This window comes from Chiloscyllium plagiosum, chromosome 7 (genome assembly GCF_004010195.1).
Source record: "Chiloscyllium plagiosum isolate BGI_BamShark_2017 chromosome 7, ASM401019v2, whole genome shotgun sequence".
Taxonomy (NCBI): Eukaryota; Metazoa; Chordata; class Chondrichthyes; order Orectolobiformes; family Hemiscylliidae; genus Chiloscyllium; species Chiloscyllium plagiosum.
In genome coordinates, this window is record NC_057716.1 from 49,237,236 (window position 1) to 49,246,888 (window position 9,653).

Consider the following 9,653-nt stretch of genomic DNA (forward strand, 5'->3'; position numbering starts at 1 on the left):
TAACAAATACTTGGGAGTGTAGACCAATTGATATTAAACCTGCATTTCTACAGGGAGAATCAGTTCAAAATGGAAATTTTTCTTCGTCCTCCAAGAGATACCAAGCACAATGGGACACTCTGGAAGTTAAGTAATGTGTATATGGCCTGACTGATGCCTCTATGGTTCGTTATTTCTCAGTATGATCTGTCATATTAACATTTGGCTGCCTTCAGTTAAAAACAGATCCTGCCATGTTTTACTGGCAACATGAGGGACAGGTTTCAGGCATCTTTATGATGTATGTAGATTCTTTTTTTTTGATGGCATGGGAGCATGAATTTTAAAATATCATAAACAGGCTTAACACAGAATTCAAAATTGGAAGACAGACTTCTGGGGCTTTTAAGATATTGCCAAAAAGCAGGAAAGTGGATTAGAGGATTATCAGAATTTATGATCTCACTGAATAGCAGACTCGATGGACTGAATGGACTACTTCTGCTCTTATGTTTTGTGGTCACTTTCAATATATATTTATTACATTAGCGAGAGGATTCTTGCACTGGTAATTAATCACAATGTTTCATAATGATATCCAAAGGAATTATTTCTTGCCTACGGGTATTGAAATATTAATCAGCTGGATGTTTCTCCATTCTTGTATTAAAATGAAATTTTAATCTAATGATCCCACTGCAGCATTATGTAATCATCTTAAGTCTATCTTCAATTGTTCAATACTTTCAAATGCAGAATTTGATTCACTCCCATTTACATCCTTTCCTTAAACAAAATCTGGCTTTAAATTCACCAGATATACTAGCACCAATGTATCTGGAAATATACAAAAAATTAATTTGGTTAGGACATTTTTTTCTTGTTACAGGATAAAAGCAGTTATAGCCATAAATAGAATAAAACTCATAAAAAATGCAAGCTGCATATATACAAGAGAGAAATATCCATGGACGATACAAATATATGATTTCATTTATGACTTACTTCCTTTTTCTTTCTCTCCTCTTCTTTCCTTGACTTTTCCTTCCTGATTTGAGCCAAGCGCTGCTTTTTGCGCTCTAATTCTGCTTTAAGTTCACTTTTGTCTTTGTCTGACATAATTGCAGCCCTGTTTTCACAAAATCAGAAGACAGATATCAGCATAACGGTTTCATAAATAAATCCTTAATTGTCCTTGACATGTAAAATACGTAACTTAATTAACATTTTATACTACTTAAATCCTGGAAAGCCACAAACAACAGTTTATACATTTTCAACAATTAAGAGTCTCATGCATTTTACAGTGGAAAAAAATTGCATGCTAACCTTTTAATTTAACCATTATTTGTTTTCAAAGTACAGAGATGCCAAGTTAAAGACTAAACAAGAAAGCTTTAAAAAAAAACAAATGCATAAACTTACTGACGTTACCAATTAGAACCAAATGCATGTACTCATTGCAGGATTCCACAGCAAGTCAGGGGTTAGACAGTCAGAGATGTACAGCACAGAAACAGACCCTTTGGTCTAACTCATCCATGAGTCTGCAGCAAGTAACTTGCCTCCTGACTCCCAAAGCCTATTGACCATCTATAATGCAGAGATCAGGAGTGTAAGGGAATGTTCCCCACATGCCTGGTTGAGTGCAGCTCCAATAGCAGTCAAGAAGCTTGATACCAGGAAGGTCAAAGCAGCTCACTTGATTGGCACCACATCCACAAATATTCACATCCACCACCACCATACACAGTAGCATAACTTATCATTTTTAGCCTGCACCCCAAGTCCTAGATTCTCCAAACAGTTTCTTTCATTTGCCCTTTCTAAGAATAAGTTCATCACCGTTTAAACTTATAATTCCAGGCAATACAATCTAGTTTGTGTATTTGTTCCTCTTTATCCTGAGAGTCAAGTATGATTCTGGCAAACATACCCTTCAAAGCCAATAGATCCTTCCTAATATGTAATGGCCACAACTGCTGATGGGCCACAGCAGGAATAGTAACTAGAGCTTGGATAATTAAAGCAGATCTTCAACCTGCTTTTACGTTAATCCTCTGGGTGTAAAGTCCAGCATTCAATTAGACTTTTTGATTATTTATATTTGGCATTATGACATTTTAAATAATTTCTATTGCTGTATCCCTAAGTTTTTTTTGGATCTCCTATGTTTTCAACTTTAGAAGGCACTCTGTTCTATCCGTCTCAGGTTTAAAGTTGGGTGGCCTCACATTTGCCTACATAGAAATCCATCTCCACTGTTTTGCCAGTTCATCAATTAATAAGTTTGTACTTTTTTTAAGCTTCCATTGGCACAATTTATAATGTACCTATTTGTTTTTGTGTTCAGTTAATTTGAATATGTTGGTTCCTAGCTCATCATTAATAAATAATGAATAGTAGAGGCCCCAATATACAGCCTGTGGGGAACCGATAGTCATATTCTCCCAATTATCCTATTTTGTATTTCCTGCCATTCACTAACTCCTAACCAGGTCAATAATCTGTTTTCATTTCATAGCTTCTTCTTTGGCTAACAAGTAGCATTTTGCTATGCTACTTCCATCAATTAGCTTAAAAATGATCAGATAATTCAAATATTTTTAAACATGAAAATCAAGAGGGAACTGTGTCCTACTAGCTGATTTAGTTATAATCTGTGGAGTCAAGGCCAAAACAGAACAGTACTAAGCAGGCACTGATTTATCAGAATAAATAGATGTTAGAACAAGGTTTTGTAGATCTGTTTGTGGTTTGCATAGCTCCTGAAAAAAGGTTCATCCAATGTCCTGGTCAACATTACTCCCTTTGGGCAGCACAGTAGCTAGCACTCCTGCCTCACAATGCCAGGGAGTAGGGTTCGATTCCTTGGGTGACTGTGTGGAGCTTGCACATTCTCCCAGTGTCTGCATGGGTTTCCTCCCACAGTCCAAAGATGTGCTGGTTAGGTGGATTGGCCAAGCTAAATTGTCCCGTAGTGTTAGGAACGTGTCGGCTAGGTGGTTTAGTCATGGTAAATGTGGGGATAGTTTGGGGATGCTGGGTCTAGAAGCGATGACGTTTTGAGGGTCAGTATAGACTTGATGGGCCAAATGTCCTCTTTGCACACTGTAGGGACTCTATGAAAAACCAACACCATCATCTCGCTGTTGTGGGATCTTGTCTCCCACATTCCTTACATAGCATACAACACAGTAATACAATAAATTTACTGAAAAAAACAGCAGTGAAAAGGAAAGATATTACAGATCAGTATTCCTAAAACTCACTTCCCTTACAAATTCACTTCAATTTTAGTTGCTTAATATTTTTAAAAATTGCTCAAATTGCAGTTAACTTGACCTTTCCAAACCTCATCACCAATATGCATATTAAAAAAATTATTTTGCTGTATATACACAATGTGTTGCTTATGGCCTCTTTTGCAGCTAATTGATTTGTTCTTCGATCCTGCTTCTCCAAAATTTTCCTTCTTCTCGGTTACATGTTCAATTACTGAAAAACATCATGCTGGTCTTTTAATTCTGATGTTGAATAAGTATGTCTGGCTAGAGCTAGTGTTGGTGTGGAACCACGAAGGATATTTTCCCACTTCTAAATCTCCAATAACCAGATCTATGGTCCAAGTTGCCTGATGTGCTGCAACGTCCAATACCAGTATCTTCCTTAATCACACCACCTGGTGTAATTATCAATCTTCTCCAGCAACACAAGACAGACTGATCTCAAACAGCTGTAAACTTAAATTTTGCTTAAATTATATTTAAGTTCTTTGACAAAATGTAGGGTTTTTTTCCTGCTCCCACCACATTGTTGCCATTTATTACATAAAAAGTATGTCTTTTAGTACATGTATACTTTTGTACCTCAAATCAATGTTGATACATTTTTAAAATAGATTTAGATTTATGTGGATAACATGGCCAGGAGATATAATCAGAAAAACCCTTCTTGTCATTTAATAGCAGCAAGAACAAATTATAGCTCTTATGATGTAATTCTATTTACACGAAAGATTTCACCATAAGCACTTAGTCTTGTTTTTTAAAAGTGCCAGCTTAAGATCCAGGCACCAGCAAAAATGGCAAGGGATTAGTGAGTTTTGAGAAGATTTGTAGTTTAGATTGAGGTTTTGGATGTAGGTTTGCTCACTGAGCTGGAAGTTCATTTCCAGACGTTTCGTCACCCTACTGGGTAATATCTTCAGTGGGCCTCAGGCGAAGCACTGCTGATAATTCCTGCTTTCTATTTATATGTTTGGGGGTTTTTTTGGGTTGGTGAAGTCATTTCCTGTGGTTATGTTATTTCTTGTGGTGAAATCACTTCCTGTTCCTTTTCTCCGGGGGTGGTAGATGGGGTCTAACTCGATATGTTTGATGATAGAGTTCCAATTGGAATGCCATGCTTCAAGGAATTCTCGTGCATGTCTTTGTTTAGCTTGTCCTAGGATGGATGTGTTGTCCCAGCTGAAGCTGCTGTTTTAATGTGTTATTTGTAAGTCAATTTGTACACAAGTCAGAATGTAATATCATACAGTATAAAATATCCAGTCGTAAGTACAACTGAACGCTTGCATTATAAAGTTGGATATTAGATTATTATTATTATTGGTAATGATTAGATTAGATTACTTAGTGTGGAAACAGGCTCTTCGGCCCAACAAGTCCACACCGACCCTCCGAAGAGCAACCCACCCAGACCCATTCCCCCACATTTACCCCTTCACTACGGGCAATTTAGCATGGCCAATTCACCTAACCTACACATCTTTGGACTGTGGGAGGAAACCGGAGCACCCGGAGGAAACCCAGACATGGGAAGAATGTGCAAACTCCACACAGACAGTTGCCCGAGGAGGGAATTGAACCTGGGTCTCTGGCGCTGTGTGGCAGCAGTGCTAACCACTGTGCCACCCACTACCTATGGGATCTCATTTGTAAGTACGAGTGCTTGTAAGTGAATTTTCATAAGTCAAAGACCTTATGTACTACAAATTCTGTAGAAAGACATTTTTCAAGGTTTTTTTTGCATATGCTGCTTTATAAAGGCTTTGGCCAAAATTCAACTTCTGGCAATGTTCAAGTCATATAATCTGTTGGGCAGGAATAAAATTTAAGAGAGTACCCAAATAGGCAGGGCACATTCCAATTTTATTTTTGTTGACTTTACAAATCCTTTTGGAGAATGGATTGGTGCATACTATGCCCATGCTTACAATGCAAGGAAAAGATACAAGTAGCAAGATTTACATCTTTCTCAAGCCATCTTTCATGCCAATTTCAAACTATTGTGGTCTGTCATATCAAAGGAGTTCTTATGGAAATCAACTCTAATTGGGAAAATAATAAATCTGAATGAGTTTTATTAATTATTTCCAACATCTTCAAGCATAGCCAATACAGGTAGAAGATCCTTTAGCTGAACATCCAAAACCGACAAGCTCCGAAATCCGAAAGTTTGTTGTGAAATTTTTTCAAATTAACAAGGTTGTTTGGCGAGCAGTTAACCCAAGTCGACACCTACTCTACACATGTCACCCAGATGCGACACGGGGGAGGGGGGGGGGGGTGGTGGTTGCGTGGCCAAGAACAGACAGGCCTGGGGTTTCTCTGCGATTGCCCCAAAGTCGACACTCACTCGTTTCATGGTCACTCAGATGTGATGCGAGGGGACATGGCCAAGTACCGACAGGCCTAGGGTTTCTCTGTGAACGCCCCCAAGTCGACACTCACTTGATGTATGTCACTCAGACGCGATGTGGAGGGGTGTGGCCAAGGACGTTCTTACTTAGATGCCTGCTCCTCCAGTAAGATTTTTTAAAAATTTTACCATTTAACTGTCACTATTCTGAAAACCGAACAATTCCGAATTCTGAAAAACAGCTGGTCCCAAGCATTTCGGATAATGGATCTTCTACCTTTACAATGGTGCAGCAACGTGCCGCAGCCTGCCCGCCTCTAATAAAATGGACAATTAGAGCATGATATAGGTTACTGCCCAAAACTGACATTATCACCAACCATAAGACCTGAAATATAGTCAGAAATACATTGAACTGTCAAGCTACGGACCTACTCTGTCCCAAATCTAATTCCTAAGTGGCCGAAAATAATTTATGTTTAGCTATTTACCACAACCAGAGTCAAGAAGGAAAACAGCAGTCAAAAACAATGTGCAGAAATTATTCAATCAATTTAATTGATTTAAATAGCACTTGCTGGTTTGTGAATTTTAACTTTGAAAGCAAAAAAGAAAAATATTTGTCTGTCTAGTTTTCTGCTGGCTACTCATCCATAATGTACCTCATTGCAACTTCAAATTCATAGCCATTTATTCAATCAGATGGGAAATAAGTTTTTAAAAATGGTCTGAAAAAATTTCAACTCTGAGTAAGCTCTTCCTGTATTGAAAGTAAATATACTTCAATTTAGACTCTCCATTTTTAGTACCAAACTTCCAAGTAACCTTATATCAGTAGCCTTAATTAAATCAAAATACATTGTATCCATTGTTCTACTCTATCTTCTTTGTCACACCCTCAAAAGAAACTAGCAATTTAGGTTGGCAAAATCTCTTCATTCAACAAACTTGCAATGGCTATCCTTTATTTCATGTCTACTCAGGTATTGCTTGAGCTTTGATAATGTTAACCACAATGAACATCAAGCTGACATTGACTATCATGTCTTTCACCATTTCTGAGTGCTAAGCGTGTGCATTTGCTGGGTAAAAGTCTTCAAACATTTGTGCAAACTTAATTTGGCCTAATTAAGATTACAATTTGTAATTCAATCTGTAGACAGGATCTTTCAGCAGGTTTGTTTTCAAGGGATGCATTGAAAGATCAGACTAATTAAGTACCAGCTGAAACTGGATCATCATTAAGAGAGGAAACTTTGTGCTTTGTGTTGGGAGGATATATAAGCAGTCAAATTAGTGTGCATTACTGCTGGAGTTGAGTGTCTCAACGAATTCAATGGAGGAAAGAGGCAAGTTTTTGATTGCTTTTGTCTAAACAAAGCAGTTGCTTGATATTTCTAGTCATTGAATTAAAATTAAGGTCTTCAGTTTGTGTTTAGGTCTCTATCCTTGCATCCCATTTTTCTTAAAGTTAAAAATCACAACACCTGATGAAGGAGCGGCACTCCAAAAGCTAGTGTGTTTCCAATTAAACCTGTTGGACTATAACCTGGTGTTGTGCGATTTTTAACTTTGTACGCCCCAGTCCAACACCGGCATCTCCAAATCATTTTTCTTAAATAGCTTATTAATTTTAAGATTGATAGTGTATAAAACAAAATTTAAAAGTACAGTAATGTGCCACAGTGGGGATTCCTCAAGTGTAAAGAGCAGGGTTACTAGAGTGATTTAATTAATTGAAAGACAATAGAATTGATAGGTTGGGTGCTGTGTTGTACTTGCAAAATATGGCAGCAGCTGAACACAAAAGGTGATCCACAATTAATACATCTGTATCAAAAGTTTGCAGCTTGAGCAACTTTGGATCAGAGTTGAGGAGCTGCAGCCCTTTCTGAGGACATTGTATCACAACTGGAAGGCTGAAAATTATTTTGACACTTCATTACAAGTGGTGGCTACACACATTATGTAATTTAAACCTGCTGTGATTAAGGACAGGTGGGTGTGATTATAAGTGTTACAGATAATGGAGCCCGAAGAGGCAGATCTCCAAAGACATTTGTAGGGACAGAGGCTCTAACAGCTAAGAAAATTCTAAAGGTGTGTGAACAGCAGTGAGGGCTATAGGTAGGATGACAGAACTGACCATAACACCATGGTACAGGCAGCCACGTAGGAGGAGGAAATAGGAACGTAGTAGGGAACAGTACAATTTGGGAAGTAGATACAGACTTATGGAGCCATAAGCAGACACCCTGAAGGCTGGGTTGCCTGCCTGGTTAAGGATTAAGGACATCTCGAAGCTGGAGAAGAATTTGGGAGAGGAGAGATCCTGTTGTCATTGTTCAGACTGGTACTAACAATGTTGATAGATTGGAAGGGAGGTTCCGAAAGATTTTGAATAATGGAGAGATAAATTGAAAAGGATATCAGGGAGGGGAATACATAAGCTTACAAAGCAAATGATATGGCAACGCTGCAGGCCAACTATTTTGATAATGATAGTCAGGGGAAGAGGGTTGACTATACAGGAATTAAAGGGGCATAAAATAATAAAGACAAAACTAATGGCACTTTATTTAAATGTGCACAGTTTTCAGAACAAACTTGAATTAGTGACAGATCAATGGATGCTATCTTTTAGCCATCAGAAGGACATGGTTACAAAGAGATTGAAGCTAGGAACTAAATATTTCAGAGATGGTTAATTTTTTTGGAAGAACACGCAGGAAGTGTGGCGAGGTAGCTTCATTAGTACGAAATGGAATAAATACTATAGCAAGCAATGAAGTGCTAGGTTTGGATAATGTTCCATAGGACAGGATAAATCAGGGGGTAATGTGGGCCTTTCTTTTAAAATAAAAACAGTCCACTAATTACGGTCGGGTGTGGTGCTGGAAAAGCACAGCAAGTCAGGCAGCATCTGAGGGGCAGGAGCATAAAGCCCTTCATCAGTAATGAGGCTTCTGAGCCAAGGGGGTAGAGAGAGAAATGGGGAGGGAGGATGGAATGGGAGGAGGTAGCTGACAGTGTGCGAGGTAGATGAAGGTGGAAGTAATGGTGATAAGGTCAGAGGGTGGAACAGATAGGTGGGAAGGAAGATGGACAGGTATGACAGGTCATGAGGGCAGTGCCAAGTTAGAAAGTTGGATCTGGGATAAGGTAGGGGCAGGGGAAATTAGGAAACTGAAGTCCACATTGATTCTGTGTGGTTGGAGAGCCCCAAGGCGGAAGATGAAGTTCTTCTTCCAGGTGTCAGGTGATTCGGGTTTGATGATGGAGGAGGCCTAGCACCTGCATATCCTTGGCGGAGTGGGAGAGGAAGTTAAAGTGTTTAGCTATGGGACAGTGGGGTTGCTTCATGCTTGTGTCCCAAAGATGTTCTCGGAAGCATTCTACAAGTAGGTATCCTATCCTGTCTGAGGACCAGTTCAGTCAGTCGAAGGAGGGTGTCAGTGGAAGGGTACTGGTCGGTACGGCGGGAAAGAAAGAAGCGGAGGGCTTTGAGTCCTTCGTGATGGGGGATGGAGGTGTACAGGGACTGGATGTCCATGGTGAAAATAAGGCGTTGGGGACCGGGGAAGTGAAAATCATGGAGCAGGTGGAGGGCATGGGTGGTGTACCGAACGTAGGTGGGGAGTTCTTGGACTAAGGGAGACAGGACGGTGTCAAGGTATGCGGAGATGAGTTCGGTGGGGCAGGAGCAGGCGGAGACAATGGGTCCTTATAAATCTTTTCTGAACCCTTTCAAGTTTCACAACATCTTTCCGATAGGAAGGAGACCAGAATTACATTCAATATTCCATCAGCGGCCTAACCAATGTCCTGTACAGCCGCAACATGACCTCCCGACTCCTGTACTCAATCCTCTGACCAATAAAGGAAAGCATACCAAAAGCCTTCTTCACTATCCTATCTACCTACAACTCCACTTTCAAAGAGCTTTGAACCTGCACTCCAAGGTCTCTTTGTTCAGCAACACTCCCTAGGACCTTACCATTAAGTGTATAAGTCCTGCTAAGATTTGCTTT

The 9,653-nt window shown here is 39.4% G+C and overlaps 1 protein-coding gene across 4 annotated transcripts in view; it reads right to left on the bottom strand.

Annotated features, from left to right (window-relative positions):
* The window catches only part of dync1i2b (dynein, cytoplasmic 1, intermediate chain 2b), an 87,296-nt gene that overhangs the window by 75,485 nt on the left and 2,158 nt on the right, over positions 1 to 9,653 (bottom strand). For all 4 annotated transcript variants that reach the window (XM_043693645.1, XM_043693646.1, XM_043693647.1 and 1 more), the window contains exon 2: positions 985 to 1,108. In XM_043693645.1, coding sequence (XP_043549580.1) covers positions 985 to 1,108 — 124 coding nt within the window. The remainder of the gene's footprint in view (positions 1 to 984; positions 1,109 to 9,653) is intronic.